This window comes from Enhydra lutris, unplaced genomic scaffold, assembly GCF_002288905.1.
Source record: "Enhydra lutris kenyoni isolate GAN:26980312 unplaced genomic scaffold, ASM228890v2 scaffoldscaffold56, whole genome shotgun sequence".
Classification (NCBI taxonomy): Eukaryota; Metazoa; Chordata; class Mammalia; order Carnivora; family Mustelidae; genus Enhydra; species Enhydra lutris.
The window spans coordinates 7954343-7976568 of record NW_019154140.1 but is presented as its reverse complement, the minus strand read 5'-3'; the positions used below and the strand labels follow the sequence as shown (position 1 = coordinate 7976568).

At 52.7% G+C, this 22226-nt stretch overlaps 2 protein-coding genes across 3 annotated transcripts; one reads left to right on the top strand and one right to left on the bottom strand.

Annotated features, from left to right (window-relative positions):
• Nucleotides 1–4169: 4169 nt before the first annotated feature.
• Nucleotides 4170–7054, top strand: LOC111158006 (complement C1q like 4). Its single transcript, XM_022519779.1, has 2 exons — nucleotides 4170–4706; nucleotides 6875–7054. The coding sequence occupies exons 1-2, from the start codon at nucleotides 4170–4172 to the stop codon at nucleotides 7052–7054; spliced, it is 717 nt and encodes a 238-aa protein (XP_022375487.1).
• Nucleotides 7055–8342: 1288 nt separating this feature from the next.
• On the bottom strand, nucleotides 8343–14865 carry LOC111157980 (trophinin associated protein). 2 transcript variants are annotated; one of them, XM_022519754.1, is made up of 15 exons: nucleotides 14832–14865; nucleotides 14427–14581; nucleotides 14151–14322; nucleotides 13292–13449; nucleotides 13065–13202; nucleotides 12790–12872; nucleotides 12239–12291; nucleotides 11663–11775; nucleotides 10589–10744; nucleotides 10426–10509; nucleotides 10267–10326; nucleotides 9914–10039; nucleotides 9161–9791; nucleotides 8690–8883; nucleotides 8343–8505 (listed from the first exon to the last, which is right to left on the bottom strand). In XM_022519754.1, the coding sequence occupies exons 2-15, from the start codon at nucleotides 14568–14570 to the stop codon at nucleotides 8458–8460; spliced, it is 2160 nt and encodes a 719-aa protein (XP_022375462.1). In that variant the 5' UTR covers nucleotides 14571–14581; nucleotides 14832–14865; the 3' UTR covers nucleotides 8343–8457. The 2 variants fall into 2 exon arrangements, with proteins under 2 accessions (XP_022375462.1, XP_022375463.1); XM_022519755.1 differs by having other exon boundaries at nucleotides 10628–10744.
• Between the last annotated feature and the right edge of the window lie 7361 nt (nucleotides 14866–22226).

Genomic DNA, 22226 nt, shown 5'->3' with positions numbered 1-22226 from the left:
TGTGACACCAGACAACTGGTTTCTCTCCTTTTACAAATGAGGAAACTGAGGCTTATGGAGGTTCCCCAGCTAGTGACAGGGACAGGCCATAGTGCTAGCATCGTTCCTCCCATCAGCCCTCTATTGTTCATCTCCTCACTCCTCTTCTTCCCTTGAGGGGGTCTGGGTCAGTAACAAGGAGTGTGGGAGAAGGAACAAAAAGAGAGAACCTTCAAGGAGCCAGGACCTTTCCACTAGACTTCATAAAATTTTAACACAAAAACTTCCTCAGAGTAGAAAGCCTATATCCCATGCAAATCATATGCTAATCACATGCTAATCCAAAGTCTGGTCCTCAGAACTCTGATGCACACCTGGCTGTAAGCTCTGGAGGAAATTCTTGGGATACCCCCTGGGTTCCAGGACAAGACAGACGAGAGATGTGCTCCATTTAGGCTCAGGTTATGGAGTCAGAATTCATTTCAGGACTGGAGATGAGCCAAGTGCATAATTTGGGATTAGGGTCAGGGTTAGTGCAGAGTCAAGGGTGGAGGTTAAGGTAGGATTCAGCTTGGGCTGTACTTTTATTTTACTTATTTATTTTTAGGTAAGCTCCACACCCAAAGTGGGGCGGAAGCCTGAACTCACAACCCCAAGATCAAGAGTCACATGCTCCTCCAACAGAGCCAGCAGGGCACCCCTGGGCTGTGCTTGTAAAGAGGGGAGGATAGGGAACTCTTTAAAGGCCTCCTTTCCCTTCCCTTTTCCCCATCAGACTCGTCCCCACCTTTACCACTCTTGGCTACATTCTGTAGCACACCCTTCTCTGCCTACTTCCCATTCCCATCTACACCACCTCCCTGGGTCCTCCCAATTTGGCTGCCTGGGGAGCTCTGGATAAATCGTCCCAGACCCCAGCCTGGGCCTCAGCATTTCCTCTTGAGCCCAGACACTTGGCTTCTGGCCCCAGGAGCACTGGCTGGCCTTGACCCTACCCAGGTCCCTCATCGGCCGAATGTGACAGCTGCAGGGGAAGCAATAAGGACCTGGTGAGCTGGCAGCTTCATTCCAGAGCGTGGGGAAAGAGCAACAGAACATGAATAAATTCATGGAGCTGGCCCCTCAGCTCCCTATGAGCCAAGCCCGCTCCCCCCACCACACAGACCCACTGCCGCCTGCAGCCCTGCTGGTCACCGCAGCTCACAGCCTGGGCTGGGGACGGGAGAAGGGACGCTCCAGAGAGAAGAGGGCTGGGACCTGAAAGGGGCTGAGGTGAGGGGCTCAAAAAGAGGGCCTCGGTGAGTAGGAGAGTGGGGTGGGGAATGGGGCTGAGCAGTGAAGGCCTCTGGTCAGCGGAGGGAGGGTAGGGGAGGGGTGTGGAGGAAAGAGAAGGATGGCAGGACCTGAGGACGATGGGGCTTGAGGACCGGGCAGGGTAGGCCAGCGTGAGCACTGGCCTGCTCTCTCCTCTCTGATCCATCCATCATCCAGCCTGGGGGAGCAGTTCCGGAATTAGACATGCACGGGGCCGACATGGCCCTCAGCCCCCCGAGGAAGACAAATGGCGACAAAGACCTTGAATAAAATTTGTATTTATGGTTGGAGGAGGAGGCCCCTCCCCCACTGACTGCCAATCCTTTCTCTCTCAACCTTTCAAGCATGAGGGGCCTCCCTCCACACCGGCCGGAGCCTCAGCAACCTCTTTCTTCCTGCACTGTTATGGGCTGGGAGGTTCAGGAAAGGGGTACAGAAAACAAGATGAGGTGAATAACTTTCTGCCCAATAACCATGCCTTGGTATGCCCTGTGTCTTCCATTTTGCACAACTTATTCCTGTATATTACAGCCCTGGCTTATCCTAGTCAATAAGACATCCTTTGCAGCTGTCCACCTCCACAGTCTCCAAACATCGCCACCTTTGCCGGTCCCAGAGCTCCTTTTCCAAACCTTTGGCCCTGGGGTCCCTTGTAGGCAAGAAATTTCCTCCAGAGGTGCCAGACCCTAAGGAAAGATGGAGCCACAAGCTTTTTTCCCCAGACCCTGACCCCACACAGAGAGGGACCTATCAAAGCTTGTGTCCCCTCTTGGTCGCTCCGAATGACAGAAACAGTCACCTCTCACAGGAGGGTGCCCAGCATTTAATCTGCATTTTAGTTGTGTTAATTTGCATAACCAACTTCAAATCCCTCCCTCCAACATTTACTATGTGGGATCCAACTTCTTTGGGTTTCCATCTAACCACAGATTTTTGGGAAGGGGAAGGAGGCTGAGATGCTGCAGCTGGACAAGGTCTGAGACTGGGGCAGGGGTGGTGCGGGGCTGGGCAGGGGAGGGCCAGTGAGAGACTACAGCTGCTTTATGACTCCTTCTCCCCAGTAGATTCTCTACTCTTCAGTCCTAAGATAGGAAACATGGCATTCATGGGGCCCCACATTTAGGGGCTAAGAGGAAACCAAGTAAAAAAGCCTCCCTTCAAACAGTCCCCCCCACTGCCCCCGCCACACACACACAAAGCCAACACACAATCCACAATCCCGCTCACCCAGAAACACACAAGGCCAGGGTACCATGGCCTGGTCCACACTTGCCAGCACACTGTCACATCGCACAGACCCGGAGCCTACCACTCTGTTGGAAGAACCGCCCCGCCCCCGCATCTTCCCCACAGTTGATATGTCACATTGGAGTCCGAACACGGACCTGGGTGTCTCTCTGCAGCGCGCCATTTACATTTCTCTCTTGATCTGTCAACCTGTCTCCGCTCTTGTCTCTCTCTCTCTCTGTCTCTGTCTCTCCCTCACCCCCTTTGGGCCTGTCACTTAGTCTCTTTTCGAAGCTTTGTCTCTGTCTCTGCATCTCTATCTGGCTTTCTGTCTCTTTGATTTCTCTGTCGCTTCTTCTCTGCTTTCCTGTCGGTTTCCTGCTCACTCCTCAAGCCTGATCTGTTTTTCCCTCTCGTTCCTTCACCCTCTTCGCTGCTCTGTGCCCCCAACATTGGGGGTCGAGGGTAGGGGTGGCTGGAAATTTGCCTTTTCCAGGTCAGGCCAACATGTACTTGTTGAAGCCTTTACCATGTGTTATTGGGTCACGGCACTGAGGGTCGTGGGGTGGTGAATTTCAATCTCTTATCGCCCTTTCTGTTTGTGGGCCTTTCTTTGGAGGGGGTGCTTTTTTAGCTCTGGAATCCACCTCTGTCTGTCTTCTTTCTGTGTGTGTATGTCGACCCCTTTTTATCCCATATCTATTTCCGGCTTCCTCTGGGCTCTGGGAATACCAAACTCAGGGTGGGGTGAAAGTAAGGATAGGGTGGGGGCAGTGAATTCCTGCAGAATCGGCTCAGAACAGGCAGGAACCGAGAAGCTGGGGGGACGCGGGTGGGGGCCTCTGCCTGCCCCGCCCCCGCGCTTCCCACTCTGGGCGCCAGGGGTCGCTCCGCCCCGGGCCGCTTATAGAGGCTCCCGCCGCGCAGCGGCTCACACCACCCGCACTGCCGCCCCGGGAGGGAGGGGAGGAAGGTTAGGGACGCAGAGAGGTAGAGCTCCAGCTGGAGAGAAACGCGGGTCCAGGGCTCTAGCAGGGGCTGGGGCCGCGGCTGGGGTAGAAAGGTGCGTCAGTGCTCGCCAAGAGCCAGAGCGCAAACCTATGAGGAGGTCGAGTCCGGAGGGCGCCACCCGCAGCGCCGAGCCCGGGACGTCCAGAGCGCGGAGAGTAGTCCCTGGCTCTGGCCAGGAGCGATCCGTCTGGGTAGCCGGGGACCTAGGCGCCGCCATCCTTGAGAAAACAGCTGTCCGGAGAGCAGGCATCCTAGATCTGTAAGAAACCGGCCGTCCGAGAAGCCGCTGATTTCAGGCGCCCGGGAACGTTAGGCTGAACGGGAGGGTAATAGAGGACCACGGGTTTTGAACCGTCGGGAGCCCCCTGGCCCAACCCACGGGGGGGACCTCCGCCTTGACGGAAGGTTTGGGGAACGGCACCGCTGAGGCGGGAGCCCGCAGGGGCGGGGGGGCCGGGCGCAGCCGTCGGGTGGGGGGTCCCGACCCAGGCCCGAGCCCGGCCACCGCCTCCGGGGCCCGCGGAGAGCCCCGGGCCTCCGCCGCCATTGCGCCCAAGAGTGAAGAGGATCTGCTGGCCCTGGCCGCGTCGCGGCTGAGCCGCCGCAAGCGGGTGGCAGGCGCGGCCGTCGGGGTGGCCATGGTGCTGCTGCTGCTGGTGGCCATTCCGCTGCTGGTGCACAGCTCCCGCGGGCCGGCTCACTATGAGATGCTGGGTCGCTGCCGCATGGTATGCGACCCACACGGGCCGCGAGGCCCTGGACCCGACGGCGCGCCCGCCTCCGTGCCCCCCTTCCCTCCGGGCGCCAAGGGAGAGGTGGGCCGGCGCGGGAAGGCAGGTCTGCGAGGGCCCCCGGGCCCCCCAGGCCCCAGAGGGCCTCCAGGAGAGCCGGGCAGGCCAGGTCCACCGGGTCCTCCAGGCCCAGGCCCTGGCGGGGTGGCGCCCCCTGCCGGCTACGTGCCTCGCATCGCCTTCTACGCGGGTCTGCGGCGGCCACACGAAGGTTACGAGGTGTTGCGCTTCGACGACGTGGTCACCAATGTGGGGAACGCTTACGAGGCGGTCAGCGGCAAGTTCACCTGCCCCATGCCAGGTGTCTACTTCTTCGCTTACCATGTACTCATGCGCGGCGGTGACGGCACCAGCATGTGGGCCGACCTGATGAAGAATGGACAGGTGAGGTGCCCCTCCCCGACCCAGGCCCAGAGCAGACCTGGTAGCTTTCTGAATCTCCCTGCACTCATTCCACCTGAGGGCTGCATACGAACCCTTCCCCCCAACAGCGTCACTGAGTCCAGAAAAGCCAGGCTGCCAAGAACTTACAAATTGTTTCATTTAGCCGAAGAGGAATTGGGGCCAGAGAAAGGAAATGACCTGCCCAGGGTCTCACAGAGCGTTAGGAATGGTGTCAGACTCGGAACTTAGGACTCAAAGCTTAATGTCTCTGCAGCTGCTATCCTCACTCTCCAACTACAGGCAACCCTACACCAAAACTTCTTTGGTGTCTCATCCTGCCAGTTAGCGTCTGTTCTTGCCCTGTCTTGGGCCACCCTCTCTTCTGAGGCAGCCTTTCTGGCTTTTGGGTTTCCCAGCCTCAGGACGGGTGAACTACCTGGAGTCTGGCTCTTTTGAATTAGCATGGAATCCAGGTCTCTGGCAATGGGCAGTGGGCAGCTGTTCTCGTTGGGGGCATTCAGCTTGTATTTCCGAGTAAAAGGCAAAAAAGAAAGACGACACTCACCCAGGGCCTCAGACCATTCTAGAGCTGGCCTTACCCTTAGCTAATACTGAGTCAGTAGGCAGAGGTGGAAATCGTGTGGCAGTTCACCGGCCAGCTGGGCAGCATGATGAAAGGGATTTGGAAGGGGAACGAGGCAAAGAACAGATAAGGCAGAAGCTTTGGACCCTGGGCTGGTTCTGTAGGCCCCACATCTTCCCTGGCAACCTCTGGCCTCCAGGTTCTGCTGCTCCTGCCCCTGTGGTCAGAGTTGGAGTCACTGCCACCTTGACTTGGGAGAATAGCTCCAAGGACTCAGCAGGAGGACTGGGGCATGCAGAGAGGGAACGAGAGGCCGCGGAGTGGGGGTTGGGCAAGGCACCTGGGCCCCACAAGCTGCAGGGGGTAAGACTGGGGCTAAGCGGTGACCTCTGAATGCTCTGTGCGCCAGATGTGGACCGTGGCACATCAGGCCTGCTGGTCCTGGAGGTATGGACCCGGGTCCTGGAGGTATGGACCCGGGTCCTGCTCCAGCTGCAGCACCCTGCTGCTCCAGGACTAGTAGGCATTGCACTGGGGTCTCCTCCCAGCAGGGCCGCCCCAGGGACCCAAAGAAAGAGAGACTCTATGTGTGCCTGCATGGGAGTGACAGCCGTTTGTGTGTAAGGGAGTGTGTGTGTGTGTGCGCGCGTGATGCGAGTGTCTGTGGGTGCGGGGTGGGAGAATGGATCAGTGTCTATCTGCATGGGGCCTTGAGTAGGTGTGTGTGGTCTATGCAGGGTATCTGCGAGCAGGAGGAGGGGGCGACTGTCTATCTAGAGTGTGCAGGTTTCAGAGGGGGGCGGGGGCCGCGCGGCTCCCACTCTGTATTCCGCGGCGCGGGCGCTGCGGCCCTGGGGACGGTAAATAGTGATTAGAATAATGATGAATAATTAATGAGTTAATAACCAGCCCCCGCGGGACACAAAGAGGGGGGCTGGGGAAGGGGCTGGCGGCCCTAGGCGACCAGAAGCGAGGCCAGAGGGAAGAAGAGGTTACCTGTTGGGGCGGAAGGCGACCCCTATGTCCTGGCGCCAGTGGGCGCCAGAAGGGGAAAGGGCATCCAGAGGCGAAAACGCATCATTGCACCTTCCCATGTCTCGCACCCTCGCTCCCAGGCTACAGACGCACCTGTGCCCTATCACTGAGGGAAGGGAACGAAACTTCAGGAGGTCAGAGTGGGTTCAGAATCTTATCAATTACCCTACAGGCTAATTTTATTGTTTGAATGCTAATAATAGCAAACCCTATAGAGCGTTTTCTAGGTGCAAAGCGCTGTTCTAACTCACTTCTTATGTACTAACTCACTTAATCCTAACAACCTTATGAGGTCGGCTCTATTATGACCTCCCATCTTCTAGTTCAAATTGAGGACCAGAGAAGGCGTGAAACTTGTCAAGTCGCACAGCTGGGGAGTAGCAGTGCCTGAGAAGCTCAGCGGTCTCCTGCGCGCTCTCTCTCCTCCCCAGCCCCTGCAGCCGGTTCCCCTCGCCCCGCCTTCGCGGGCCCAGGGCACCTACTCCGCCCAACGCTTCTCGACACCCGAGCTCCGCACAGGGGCTGAGCGGCGTGTTGTGTTCTCCGCCAGGTCCGGGCCAGCGCCATCGCTCAGGACGCGGACCAGAACTACGACTACGCCAGCAACAGTGTCATCCTGCACCTGGATGTGGGTGATGAAGTCTTCATCAAGCTGGACGGCGGGAAGGTGCACGGCGGTAACACGAACAAGTACAGCACTTTCTCCGGCTTCATCATCTACCCGGACTGAGCAGGGCCCCATCCCCCGCGCCCCTGCTCGCCCTTCGCCTCTGCTCCCCTCTCCACCCACCTCCAGCCGACCCCACCCAACGTGCCACCCCTTCCTTTGAGAGCCTGGCGGCGGGGCGGACCCTCCCGCTCCCGAGGCAGCCTTGCTGGGTGGACTCTCCACGCTCCCAGGGGTCGAAGTGGCTGGGAAGAGGAGGAGGCCGTGCTGAGGAGCAGAGCGGCTCCAGAAGGGCCCCCCGGGGTCAGAGTTCGTGCCTGTGAAAGCGGAAGAGACCATCTCTACTGCGGGGGGCTGGGGAACAGCTTTACCACCCGGAGCTGCAAGCAGAAAGGAAGCCCCGGCATTCGGGGGCGGCCCTGTGAGCGAGGGGGTGGAGAGCATAAACAGGAGCCCATCCAGGTGGGAGGAGAGGAAACGTTTGGCTGGCGCTTGTTCCCTATCACAACTTTCTCTCTCCATCCTCTCCTCCCTTCATCTCCATTTTTCAGGCTCCAGGCTCTGGCCTAGCAGCCTTCCTGTGAACTGGAGGAACCAGTGAATTCTTTCCTAGCATTTATAACTCATTCTGTACAGTCCCCATTTCCCGCCCATCCTGCCTAGGCCCTGGGGCCACAGCTGCTGTTGCCTCGCCCAATAAAGTGAAGTTGGAGAACGTGTGTGCTTCTTAACTTAGTGCCCAGAGTGGGGGAGGAGGACTGACCCTTTCCCTCACTGCTGTCAAGGACTCTGGTCCTACCACTCTCTGCCAGAGGCAAAGGTTTACTTATTCCTGGCAAGTCCTGTCTCTGGGGGAAGAGAGGAGGAGAGTAGCCCAGGGCTTCTACTCTGATATGGAAAGGGAGGCACATAAGCTTCCGGAGAGCTTTGAGACCTCCTACGGGCGTGGAGACACCAGCCAGAATGACACTAACAAGCGGGGTGGGGGAGTTCCAGAGATATGGGTCTGGTGCTTCTGCTTTTTGCCTGATGCAGGGGGAGCTGTAAGAAGATGAGCTCTAGGGCAGGAAGGAGCTGCTGATGGCTCCCGAGAGGGGCATTGATCTCAAAAAGCAAGGAGAGCAGGTCCGGAAAGGTCCAGATTTGCCCACACAAACTCCTACAACGCGCAGGGGCGGAGGTTGGCGGGAGTGGGATGCCTCTTTAGGACCGTTCTAGGTGAGGGAGCCTGGGGAATCCGGAGAGCCCAGGGCCCGCCTCTAAGCTGGAGGACACTGCCACCGTGTGGGCAACTGGAGAACAACAGCTGTAGCTGGCCTAGATGGGCCCAGCGGGAAACAGACATTCCGACGACAATTAAGAAACTTTATTGAAGAATAAAGGGAATGGGCTCCCAGTCTCACGGGGTGGACAATAAATAAGGGCTAAAAGGAGCAAGGAGCAAGGCAGGGCAGGAGGTGGATGCATCATGACAGAGAGTCCTGTGGGGCAGCAGAACCAACTGGAATAAAACACTGGGGAGAGAGAAGTCTGTCACAGCCCAGAAGCCATCCTTGAACCATAGCCAACCCTTCCCCACTGCCCTCCCCAAAGGATCAGAGGCTGGCCCCCCGCCCCCACTCTCTCCCCAGCACCCGCACCACCCCATTTTCCAGGTGTGCTGTGCAGGCACAGCCTGGCTGTGGTTGGGGGGCTCACCAGGGCATCCTGCCATTCAAGTAATGTGGCCACAGGGTTGGTGCAGACCCGGGAGGATCCTGAGGGCGGGGCTCGGCTGGTGTAGAAGGCACATTCATCATCCAGGCGGGCCTCATGGAAGCAGTGGATGGCGGTCAGACATGCTTTAAGGCGCTGCCTCAGGGCCAGGGTTCGAGGGGCGAGACTGCTGGGACCTGAGGGCCAAGGGCCAAAGAGACTTCAGGGCAGGCTCTGGAGTCCTCTTTTCCCACCATCTAAAGCCCTATCCCACTACCTTGCCCCACCACCCCCAGGGGCCAAGCCAATTAGGAGCACAGAGCTTGAGGGGCAACTCCTCCCTTCCTTCCCAAGGAGTGCTAGGCTAGGGGAGCTGGAGGAAAGCATGGGACCACCCATTGCAAGGTAGGAGCCCGCCTCTAGTGAGAGATGAGGACCTCCTTTGTTCAGAATCCCTTCTAACCAACTCCTTACCTGCCTGGCCTGTTGGGGGTCTCAGAGACTGGAGTGAGTGAATAGGGGGGCTGGCACAAAGTGGGTGCTGGGAGGAGAAGATCAGGGTGGTGGTCTCTGGAGCCCACTGACTGCGGCAGGGCTGTGGGCTGGACTCCAGACTTGGTTCCGGGAAGCAGGCCTCGGATGCCCCAGGCTCTATCCTAGGGGAGGGCTCTAGGAGTCCAGCGTGCCTATGGGAGTCAGCCTGCAGGTGTCCGGGCTCTACTGGAGGGCAGGGCTCTGATATCACAGGCTGTTCCTGGACAGAGGGTTCTGGTATCTCAGGCTCCCTGCTATGGCTGGACTCTGGGGACTCTGGCTCTGCTGCAAGGCAGGGCTGAGCTGCCTCCGGCTTTGCTCCTGGGCAGGGCTGCGCTTCCCCACACTCCTCTGGAACACAGGGCTCTGGTAGCCCAGGGCGCTGGAACAGTCCAGGAAGGTGTAAGGCCCCCGAATTCTGCTCTGGGGCATTCCGGGTTCTAGAAATCTCAGCCAGAAGGGGCTGAAGTTCAACCATTTCCAGAGAGGAACCTCCATTAAGGGGGGCACACTTGCCCCCAGCCAGCCCTTCCACCTCTTGTCGCAACAACTCCTGCAGGATACTGATGCGCTGTGGGGAGGAGAAGAGCCCTCAGGGGGATGTCAAGGTGTGGGTTCAAGTCTCCACCCACACTGTCCTGTTCGCATCCTCTGTTGCTGTCAGGCAGGCATCAGGCCCACACGCAGACCCACCTGCATCTTCAGCTCCTGGAGCGTGGCAGGTGTACTAGGGTCAGAAGCTGCCACAGGGGGTTTCCCAGGCCCCTCCTGCACCCTTGTACAACTCTCCTGGTCAAATAACCGGACTGCAATCTGCTCCTGGCACAGGGAAGGAGAGGGGCTGTGTGAGGAAGCCTGTCTGGGGCAGGAAAGAGATCACCCCACACCCCATACCAGGAAGGGCTCAGGTTAGTCAAGAAGCCCTAAACTTAAAGCAGGAGGCACAGCCGAGGAGCACGGAGTGTTGGAGAGCTGGTAGCTTCTCTGGGGAGCCTGCCTGCCTCAGACTGCTGGGATCCCAGCACCAAAAGCCTTCAGATACATACCCAGGGCAGGGCAGGCTCTTCAGGGCATGACTGAGGGGAGAGGCCGCTCAAACCCTGGGCCTGGGACAGAAGGGGGACATTGTAACTCTCCCTGTTCCCATCCATTCCCTTCCTCCCCCACCCTGGCCTAGGTCAGCTACCTCCCCTGCTCTCTCTTACCTGCTGAACCCTAGGGGCCGCTCGGATGGGTGTGAACTGGGTTTTGGGACGAATGGCAAGGCGCCTCAAAACCGAATATGAGGGCTGGGGAGAGAGGAGGATGGCTAAGCAGGACCAAGAGCTAGACCTGGCAGGGATCCCAGCCAGAATGTTCTCCCCTTACCCAGCAAGCCCCCCACCCTCTGGAGTGGTGGATACAAACTGGAGCTGAGGGGCCAGGAGAGGGTATGCGCTGAGCCCGTCCAAAGGGTGATGGGTGGGTGATGGACGGTGGCACCACTCGGCCAGGGGAGGATATCAGGTGGGAGGCACTGTTGTCCTGTGGGGAGGAACAAGGTGGAAGAGTGATCGCTCCCCCTCTGCATTCCCATGTCTCCTCATTCCAGCAGCCAGTGGGATTCTTTTAAGAACTAATCAAATCCTGTCTCTCCCTTGTTCATCGCCCCGCCCCATGGCTTTCCACGAATTCCAAGGAAAAGCCGAGGCCTCACACTGATTCTAAATCCTTACCCAATCTGATCTAGCCATCACCCTAACCTCACTTCCTGTTGTCCTCCTTATTCTGCTTCAACCTGGCTGGAGTCTCCTTTCTGCTGATCCTCAAACACACGAGGCATATTCCTGCTTCAGGGCCTTTGCATCTGCATTTCAACTGGCCTGGAACATTCTTCCCCCAGATATCTGCATGGTTCACTTCCCCATCTCCTTTTGGTTTTCGCTGAAATGTCATCTTCTCAATTAATTTCCCTGACCAATCTATATGAAATTGCTATACCCCCTCCCCTACTTCCACACCCCCTTCAGTGTCTACTTTGTTTTCACTCATCACCACCTGACAGGCTACATATTTTACTTTTTTTTTTTTTTTAAATGGTCTCCCCTTTCTATAATGTGAACTTATTTGCTACTGTGTATCCAGAACCTAGAGTACTGCTTGGCACATAGTAAGTGGTCAACAAACACTTGTGGAGTCAATGAATGTCAGATCTGCCTTGCTCTAGGCACTGATCTGCTGTGTGACACAAATAAATGCCAGACTGTGACCTCTCAGCCCCAGGCTCCAGACAGCTGGTAAGCAGAGACTAGACCTACTCTGGAGAGGCCTTGGGCCCGTGGGGCAAACAGACTCAATTTACATCCCGACCCCCACCCACAAATCCTCAGTGCTGGCCAATGCCAGAGAATTCCTCCCAAACATCTCCCCTTCTCCCCCCATCCTAGAAGGATCTCATCTCACCCTGGTGTGGGTTATCTCTCTTAATGGTACCCGCTGGGCCAGACCTAGGGGGCCCCCTCCTCCTTCATCTGAGCGAGTAACAACTTCATGTTCTCCTTCAGGGAGAGAGGGAGCTAGGACGAGACAGGAAGTTTGCTGTAGTGCTGGCACACACACCAACGGCTGGCATAGGGTTTTGGAACCTCCAAAGAGGGTAAGTCAGCTTGACAGCCCCCACTGTACAATCAGTAGGACCCGCCTAGCAGCCCCTTGGAGCCCAGCAACATCTCAGTAATCACTTACTAATCTGAACACCCCAAGTAGGCTAGGGGTGTGATGGTGGCTCTTAGGGCTGAGGACAGAACAGTGAGTGGAAGGTAAATCTTAAAAGGAAGTGGCAGAGAAAGGGTTGAAGTGGGGACCACCTCCTTTGACACAAGTGTAACTGGACAACCTCTGGCCTATTATTAAGGTCCCTTCCTTGGTGGCTCCTCCTGATGTGGCCTTCCCCTCGAGCCCCCTCCCCACCCACTGAGCTTTCTCCAACTTAAGCAGCCCATCTGCCCCTCTTTTCTCCCCGTGGCCAGACACACTCACCAGGCGGGACTGGGGTCTCCAGGAGCAATCCTGAGGTCTGGCTCACTGAAGTCCTGACGACAATAAGGATAGCAGCTAGCAGTCACTGAGTACCAAGTGTGAGCTGGGCACTTTGCTAAGTGCTTTACAAACGTCATCTCATTTAAGTCTTTGCACAACAACCTCTAATGATACAAATGTTACCCTCATTTGACAGATTAAAGAAACAAGCTTGAGGGGGTTAAGGTAAGCTTACTCTAGTAAGTGCTGAGAGTCAGGAATCAAACCCAAGTCCCATTTATTGCCATAGTCTATGCTTTAATAAACAAAACAGACAGCATTTCTCATTTCTGTTCCTTCTTCCCCCCACAACCTGAAAAAAACTGATGTCATACGGAGGCCTGGCTGTGGAGGCCTGAACCCTCTTATAAGGATTCAGCCTGGGCAGTCACAGGTTTCCCCCTTCCCCTCCTCGGCTGCTGGGGAGTCTTAAAGCTACAGGAAATCTCTAGCTCTGAGGGACCCCTGTATCAGACATTGGATCATTCTTTTCCAAATGATCCTCTCCTCACCGGCTGCTGCCACCTGTCACTCTTCTTAGCTCCTGGAAACTGGGGTGAGCAGAGGGGTGAAAGGAAGGTCCTGAAGGTGGAATCTAACCCACGGGAGCAAGAGAAAAGAGCAGAGTCAGCCATGGGCCCCAAACCTTCAGGCCTCACCACCAGCCCCATCAGCCTCCACAACCGCTCAGGCTCATCAGGAAGTATCTTCCCTCCTCAGGGCCAGCTTGGTCCCAGGGAGGAGCTCACAGAAGAACCGAGGATCCCAGCCCCTCAGGAGCACTCACCAGGGCCTCTAGCCTCTGAGAACACAAGGTCCGGCCACGGGGTCCTGGTCCCTCCAGCCTCGAGAAGCAGGAAGCCCTGGCAGGGTCCAGTCGGTGGGCAGGGGTTCTAGGGGCTAAATATGCAGAGGCGCGGGCACCCTGACACCACAAATGAGGTCATCAGCACTGGCTCAGGACTCCCTCCTCTGTCCACACAGGCCTGATTTCCTCATATCCTGTCGCATTACCTGGCCCCTACGGGTGGTGCCTCCCTGGCTCCCTCGAATCAGGACTCTCTGAGCCAGACTGGGCTGGCGCCCCAGGCGACAGCTTTTCACCCCCTCACCTGACAGGATGGTGGCCAGGGCTGCGGGGTCGGCCACAAACTCTACAGTCCCTGGAGCCTCTGCAAGAGAAGAGGAGAAGGTGAGAAGAGGAGGAAGGCTGAGGGGACCCGGGGCTGCCACGTAGTCACCCTGAGGTGCAAGAGTGAGCTAGAGACTCATATTATTGAACTCGGCTCACAGAAGTTCATAGAACTTTATTTTTTTATTTTATTTTTTAAAGATTTTATTTATTTATTTGACAGAGATCACAAGTAGGCAGAGAGAGGAGGAAGCAGGCTCCCCGCTGAGCAGAGAATCCGATTCAGGGCTCGATCCCAGGACCCTGGGATCATGACCTGAGCCGAAGGCAGAGGCTTTAACCCACTGAGCCACCCAGGCACCCTGAACTTTACTTTAGGTAAGACACTGTTCCAGGTACTGGGATTCAGAGATGAATGAGAAAGCCCCCAGCCTCAAGAAGTCACCATCACACTCTAGAGAGGTGACAGGCTCAAGTCAAAGTATGACATGCTATAAAAGAAGAACTACAAAGTATTAGCACACATGGCAATTGATTGTGACTGAGGGAGCTGGAAAAGGCTTTAGAAGAGGGAGGGGCGGTTTCTGGGAGTAGAGAGATGTCCAGGAGCAGGGTTCAAGACTCTGCTTACAGTATGCAGGAGACCAGGGTAGTGTGGAAAGCTCCCAAGCAGACTGCACCCACCCCATTCCCCCATGCCCACGTAAGGAAACTGTGTGTTTTTAAACCTCCAACAGGTACCTGTCTGGGGAGGGTGCCTAGGCCCCGCATTTTGTCCCCCAGGGCTAGGCCTCAGTTCCTCCAAGGGGTTCCGGAGCTGAGTGCTCCCCACCGATCTCTCTGATTTCTCTGTTTGATGTGTGACTTTCGGCCCGGGGCCTGCTGAGTCGAGGTTGGGCTTCTGCACCAATCTCTGGGGGAGGGGAAGACAAAAAGCGGGGGCTCAGCTCTGAGGTGCATTGGTGGTATGTAATGTCTCCTTGCAGGTACTGTCTTCACCCACCAGGCCCCTCTTACCTTTGGATCTTGGTTCTCCTGGTCCAGGGCGCAGGGTTTGACTGTGGGGAGAGGCGGGCGTCTCTGAGAGCGTACGGGAATCTTGCTAGGGGTAGGAGATACACCCCTGAGGACAGGATCCTTCGTAGCCTGGAGGGTAGTCATGACTGCTACAGCTAAGATGGGAAGAAAAGCAGGACCTGCGATCAAAGGTCAGCCAGTTCGGAGCACCAGTTCTGACATCCCTGAAGCTCCCACCTCCGCCCAAACCCATGTGCCCAGAAGACCTGATGCTTCCAAGGCCGCTCCAGGAAGCCGCTCCCTCCAGGCACCCCGATCCTACTCTCTCGCCCCAGGGCCCCTAGCGGCCTCTCCTCCCTATGAGCCCCGCAGCCCCCCAGTCCGTCCAAGATTTCCACGCCGCACCTTCCTCGGAACCACTTTGGCTCACCCCCCCAACTGGATTCGCTTTTTCTTGACTGGCTTCAGCTGCAGCTACTTCCCCAGTTTGTAAAATACGCCGAGCGCCTGATTGGCTCTTCTGCGCTCCCCGCGGAGGCGCGTGACACCTGGCTGAGCAGCCCAATCCACAGGCTTCGGAGGCGGGGCCAGAAGGCGGGGCTAGTTGTCGAGCCGCTTTCTGGCCAGGAAAAAACTGACCCGACTCAGCTAGCCAATCAGAGAGCGGAGCGCGGGGTAGGAGGCGGGAAAAAGAGAAAGGAGGGGGGCGTTCGGAGGCCGGGGAAGGCGTGGCGCTCCGAGTCCTTCCCACAACGGGCGCTGCCTACTCTCGCGAGGTCTGGAGATTGCAAGGAGAAGGACCGTTCTCGCGGCCTCGCGGGGAGGGTTGGCACTCCTGAAAGAAGCTAACGGTGTTGGAGGCTGGCCGGATCCCCAGACCGGGCTCTGACCCGAGAGCGCCCAGACCGGTATAGGAAACGTCTTCTGCCTTTGTGCCTGGGAGGAGAAAGCGCCTCCAAACGGACAGAGAGGGCTGGAAGGAATAGAACTGAGCCTAACGATAATAAAAATAAACCATCTTTGGGGCACTTGGGTGGCTCAGTCGGTTAAGCCTCCGACTATTGATTTTGGCTCAGGTCTCCATCTCAGCGTTGTGAGATCTAGCCCCACGTGGGGCTCTGCACTCAGTGGCGAGTCCTCTTGAGATCCTCTCTCCTCTTTTTCCTCACCCCCGCCTCACCGGCCTCTCTCTCTCTCTAGGTAAACAAATCTTAGACAAACAAACAAACAAACCATCTTTTCTCACAAGATCTTTGCAACCCTTGAGGTGTGGTCTCCATTTCACGGATAAGAAACAGGACTCAAACCAGTGTCACTGGAACTCAACACCACAGGCCTAGAGGACTGGGGAGAGGAGGGTCCCCAGCCTGTTACCCGCAGGCAGGGGTGTGAAACTGAGGGAACCTACACTACCCGGGTTACAATGGAGTGGTGACCTCTAATGGATGTTGGGAAAATGGGCTATGGTTTCAAGTGCACAGGACTGGTAGATTTTCTCCGTGACTACAGTGGATTCTGCTAGTCAAGAACCAGGAGTTGTTCTCAAACCCCACTTTTCCTCCCCTTACAATCTCTCATTCACTCCTAGTATTTTTCATTCTTTGCAATTCGTTTACTTTTTCCCTCTTCAGTACCACCACCCTAATCCACTCTACTCTCACCTACAGGATTGCAAGAGTTTCCCACCCTCCATTCTCTCTTGCCCCCCACTTTAATACATTCACCATATAGCAGCTAGAGTAATTTTTCCAAAATGGCAAATCTGGTCTTGTTACCACTGTGCCTTGACTGTTGCTCACTCACACTCCTCATCTTATTCTCTGCTTTCCAACTTCATTGCCTCTTTTTTTTTTTTTAAGATTTTATTTATTTATTTGACAGATCACAAGTAGGCAGAGAAGCAGGCAGAGAGAGAGAGGAGGAAGCAGGCTCCCTGATGAGCAGAGAGCCCAATGCGGGGCTCGATCCCAGGACCTTGAGATCATGACCTGAGCTGAAAGCAGAGGCTTTAATCCACTGAGCCACCCAGGCGCCCCTCATTGCCTCTTTCAATTCCTCAAATCCTCACGCTCCCTCCAGTCTCTCTGTCTGGAATGCCTTTGTGGCTTCCACTTTGCCTATTCATGACTCCAAATTGATATTCACTGTTACGTCCTTTAGAGGCCTTCCTTAACCCCTCTACTCACAACCCGCCCTAATTTTAAAAAAGATTCCTTGGTTCTGTGCTCTCAGAGAATAGTGTTTGTTTCCTCAGAGCATGCATCTCAGTTGGTAATTGATTATTCATCAATGTGAACATAATATATTGGGTTTTTTAAACTCCGTCCCCCTGCTAGATGTCCATGAAGGTGGTGACCTTTTATTTTTCGCTTGCCATCATATTTTCAATGCCTTGCTTAGTGCCTGCCTTGTAAAATGCTCAATATTTGTTGAATGAGTCAATGGAAGGATGAATAATTGATCAAATGAATGCATGGAGTGACAAGGAAGACCTCCAAGAAGTATTATTTGAACTTCTTCTTTTAAAAGAGAAAAGGCTGTTCAACAAAGACAAAAAAAAAATGAAAGAATATAGAGTGTTCAGAGAATAGTGAGGTCATAAGGGTAGATGGAATGTAGGAAATAGAAGGAAATTAAACTAGAAAGGTGGTCTGAGTTGAGGAAAAGAAGGTCACCTCCTTCCACCGACAGGCACTGTGAATGTGCCAGATCTAGCCACTAGACCCACAGGGATGGGTCTTAGTAACAAGCATTGTGCACCTACTGTGTGTAAAGCCCTTTGCTAGGGGTTTGGGATATAGGGAGGAATAAGACCAAATCTGAAAGGTAGGGAGGCACCAAGACAGAGGTTGGCTCTATAGTGATTTTACATGGGTTTAAGGCAGTCAGCACAATGCAGGTCTGGTCCTCAGCTTCACAAACCTGGAAACATGAGTTTGTCAGACCACCCGGAGTAGATCTAGGGACTGACTCATATTAATCAAATTCATAAGAGAAATGGAATGATTTACCAAGAGGACATACCTTTCAATGACCAACATATTTATGTCTGCTCTTGAGGGCATCACCTTCACAGAATCAAGATACAAGGGAGACTGGTTTTTATATCAGAGAAGTCTTTAACAGAGCCACTGTCAAGAATATCTGTCATACCTATCAGAGCATCCAACCTGTTTTCTACACAGCAGAGTGACCTCCTTCTGTTCGTCTTTGCTAGACCTTGTGTACAGGGGGCCGCAAGCCACCTCTCTTGTTTATTCTATCATTTACCCCTTATTTCTCTCCTATTCCTCTGCCCTGTGGACATCACTCTAATGTGACTGAGAGAAGTTCTTGACTTTGCACGTGTGCTTATAAAACATGTAAGGTTGCACATCAATTTCCTCTTGCTGCTGTAACAAGTTGTTGCACATTTAGTGGCTTCAAACAATGCCAGTTTATTATCTTATGGGTCTGGAGGTCAAGAGTCTAAAATCGAGGTGCTGACACAGCTCTGTTCCTTCTGGAGGCTTCAGGAGAGAGTCCATTTCTTGCCTTTTCCAGCTTCTGGGGGCTGTCAGAATTCCTTAACTTATGGCCTCTTCGTCCATCACTCTAACTTCTGCTTCTGTCATCACATCTACTATCCACAGTGATCTCTTGCTTCTCTCTTATGAGGACCCTTGTGTTAACATTGAGTGACCCGTATAATCCAGGATAACCTTCCATCTCAAAGTCCTTAACCACATCTGCAAAATCCCTTTTGCCATATAAGGTAACGCTCTCAGATTCAGGGGATTAAGACATGGACATCTTTCAGACTGGGTCATTATTCAACCTACTACAGTTGTTTAGGGCAATTGTTTTTAATTTGCATAAGTGGCATCACCGTATGATTTTGGTTTTACTTTTTTTTCAGCCAACTCTGCTTCTAGGCTCCATCTTTATTGCTGTGTTTAATCTAGCTCATTGCTTACAACAATCGCATAGCATTCCATGATAGGCATCCCTCACACTTTACTTATCCATTCCCAACTTCTATAAACAATGCTAGAGAATTCTCTTCTTAAATGGTCCCCTGTGAACCTGTTCAAGAATTTCTCTGGGACATATATCCAGGACTGCGGTTTCTGGATCAGAAGGCTTATACAAACTTAACTTCACTGAATACTGCTAGATTATTTTTCAGGTTTGTAGCTGTTTACACTCTTACTATTACTTGAAGTCCTTATCACTTCTCTCCTTTCGAACACTTGATGTTATACAATGTTCTAACATTAAAAAAAATATTTTATTTATTTATTTGACACAGAGAAAGAGATCACAAGTAGGCAGGGAGGCAGATGGGGGGTGGGAAGCAAGCTCCCTGCTGAGCAGAGAGCCGGATGAGGGGCTCGATCCCAGGATCCTGGGATCATGACCTGAGCCGAAGGCAGAGGCTTAACCCACTAAGCCACCCAGGCACCCCTAAAATGTTCTAATTTTTACAATTCTAATGGGTATTAAGTGGACTCTCTGTTATTTTCTTTCTTTTTTTTAAAGAGGGAGGGAATGGGTAGGTGCAGAGGGAGAGAGAGAATCTTAAGCAGGCTCCATGCCCAGCAACAAGTCTGACTCGGGGCTTAATCTCAGAACCCTGAGATCATGACGTAAACCGATATCAAGAATCAGACCTAAACCTAAACCGATATAAAGAATCAGAGGCTTGGGGCGCCTGGGTGGCTCAGTGGGTTAAAGCCTCTGCCTTCGGCTCAGGTCATGATCTCAGGGTCCTGGGATTGAGGCCCACATCGGGATCTCTGCTCGGCGGGGAGCCTGCTTCCTCCTCTCTCTGCCTGCCTCTCTGCCTACTTGTGATCTCTGTCAAATAAATAAATAAAATCTTAAAAAGAAAAAAAAGCATCAGAGCTTAACTGACTGAGCCACAAGGCACCCCAGACTCTTGGTTATTTTCAACTGCATTTTTCTGATTACTAGTGAGTTTGAGTGTTACTTTGTATTCTTGTTAGCCAATAGAGCTTCTTTCTCTCTAAAGTGCCTCCTCATGTCCCTGTGCATTTTTTCCTATTGGCTTTTCTGTCCTTATTCTTGTTGATTTATAAGATTTTACTGTATATTCTGCATATGAATCCCATGTCCACTTTAGACATTGCAAATATTTCTTTTACTTACAGAGAATAGAATTGCTTTTCTTTCTCTTTCTCCTTCCTTTTCTTTCTTTCTTTCTTTCTTTCTTTCTTTCTTTCTTTCTTTCTTTCTTTCTCATAACTAATCTCTATGCCCAATGTGGGGCTCAAACTCAGGACCCCAAGATCAGGAGCTGAATGCTCCACTGACTGAACCATCCAGGATTATCAGTCCTATAATTGATTTTTCCATCTGGTAATTGTAAGGAACTCTTTTCTGTGTTCCTAGCCTTTCTACTGATTTTCCTGGGTTTTATATAGAGATAATTATATCTTCTGCAAATGAAAACATTTACATACATTCCCTTTCAAACTTTACACCCTGCTGGGGTTTTCCTGTTATTTTTTGTTTGATTTTTGTTCTTACATCATTGCTACATCATTACAAAACTTCCAGTATTATAGTAACACAGTAGCAGTGCCAGGGGCAACACTGAAACCTGTCGTGGGAAACCATCTAAAATTTTTCTCTTTTTTCACCTTCTTTGGGTGCAACAATCTCAGATTTACAGAAAATTTGCATGGGTAGTACACAAAACCTTTTCTCAACTATTTAAGGGTAAGTTACCCATGTGTTGCCCCATCTCCATCCAATGCTTTGGTGTATATTTCCTGCTAACAAGAACATTCTCCTACATAACCACAAAACAAGCATCAAAATCAGGAAAAGAATATAGATACATTCTTTCCATCTAATCTTCAGACCCCCCATTTAAGTTTCACCATCCTCCTTCTCCTCCTCCTCCTCCTCCTCCTCCTCCTCCTCCTCCTCCTTCTTCTTCTTTTTAAAGATTTATTTATTTTAGGGGCGCCTGGGTGGCTGGCTCAGTGGGTTAAGCCTCTGCCTTCGGCTCAGGTCATGGTCTCAGGGTCCTGGAATCAAGGCCCACATCGGGCTCTCTGCTCAGCAGGGAGCCTGCTTCCCCCTCTCCCTCTGCCTGCCTCTCTGCCTACTTGTGATCTCTGTCTCTCTCTCTCTCTGTGCCAAATAAATAAATAAATAAATAAAGATTTATTTATTTTAGAGGGGTGGGGGAGGAGCAGAGAGAGCGCCTCTCAAGCATATTCCAGGCTGAGCGTGGAGCCCGAAGCTGGGCTTGATGCAGGGCTTAACGCAGGGCTAGATCTCACCACCCTGAGACCATGACCTGAGTAGAAATCAAAAGTCGGATGCTTAACAGACTGAGCTACCCAGGGCGCCCCAGTTTTGCGTCTTCCAAGTGACATCCTTTATAGCAAAAGGATCCAGCCCAGAAGCAGGTGTTGTACTGAATTGTCTCCTTCAATCTGGAACAGTCCTTCATTCTTGAATTTCATGCCCTTGATGTGTTTAAGGCCCTTTATTTGCAGAATGCCCCTCAGTTTGGGTTTGTCTGCTGTGCCCTCATGACAAGACTCAGGGTATGCATCTCTGGCAGGACCATCATGGAAATGATGCTGTTTTCTTTCTAGAGCTTCCTACCTGGGGTTGCCCACCTCCATATGTCCTGTTCCTTTGATTACTTCATTAAAGAAATGCCAGCTTTCTCTGCTGTAAATCATTCTTTCCCCTTGGAATTTTTATTTTGTGTGTGTTGTGGGGGGGAGTATGTTGAGATTATATAAATATTCTGTACCTCATCCAACTTTCACTTTACTTAAGTACCTCAGTATGCACTCATACTTTCCTGTTATATGCAGTGGATTAGTACCCAGTTACTAATATTGTTTATTTTTACATTCAGGTTGACTCTGATTTGGTCATTTGGGGCCCTTCCAAGTCATCTTCTGTGTCCTGTAAACTTGCCTTCATCCTTTCAGCATTTATCAGATTTTAGCATTTCTTCTCTTTCTGGCATAGCAACACATTTCGGGCTCAAATTATACTTTCCCTACATCAGCTCTGGAATCAACCATTTCTCCAAGGAGCTCTGGTTCCTTTTATTGGAGTAAGTTATTTAGAAACCAAGAGCTGACCCAAATGAGTCGAAAGCTTATGTCCACATAACAACCCACACATGGGTTTTTTTGGTAGCTATATTCATGTTTGCCCAAACTTGGAAGCAACCAAGGTGTCTTTCAGTAGCTGAATGGATAAACAACTGGTATGGCCATACAACAGAATATTATTTAGTGATAAAAAGAAATGAGATATTATGCCACCAAAAGGAATCTTAAATGCATATTGCTAAGTGAAAGAAGCCAATCTCGAAAAGGTTATATACAATATGATTCCAACTATATGACATTCTGGAAAAGGCAAGAGCTAGCAGGAAGGAAAGTTGCCACGGGGTAGGGGAGAGGGAAGGATAAATAGGCAGAGCACAGAGAATTTTTAGGGAAGGGAAACTATCTGTAGGATACTGTAATAGCGAACATGTGACATTATGCATTTGGACTGTCCATAGGACTGTCCAACACAGAAAATGATCCCCAATGTAAACTACGGACATTAGTTAATAATAGTGTATCATTCGTTCACCAATTGCAATAAATGTATCACACCAATATAGAATGTTAACTATATGGGGAATCATTTCCCTCTTAGGGTAGCAAAGGGAAAGTATTTGGAAACCTCTGTGCCATCTCTGCAATTTTTCTATAAATCTAAAAATGCTCTAAAAAGGTGAGGCTCCGTAGCTCAGGGGTTAGAGCC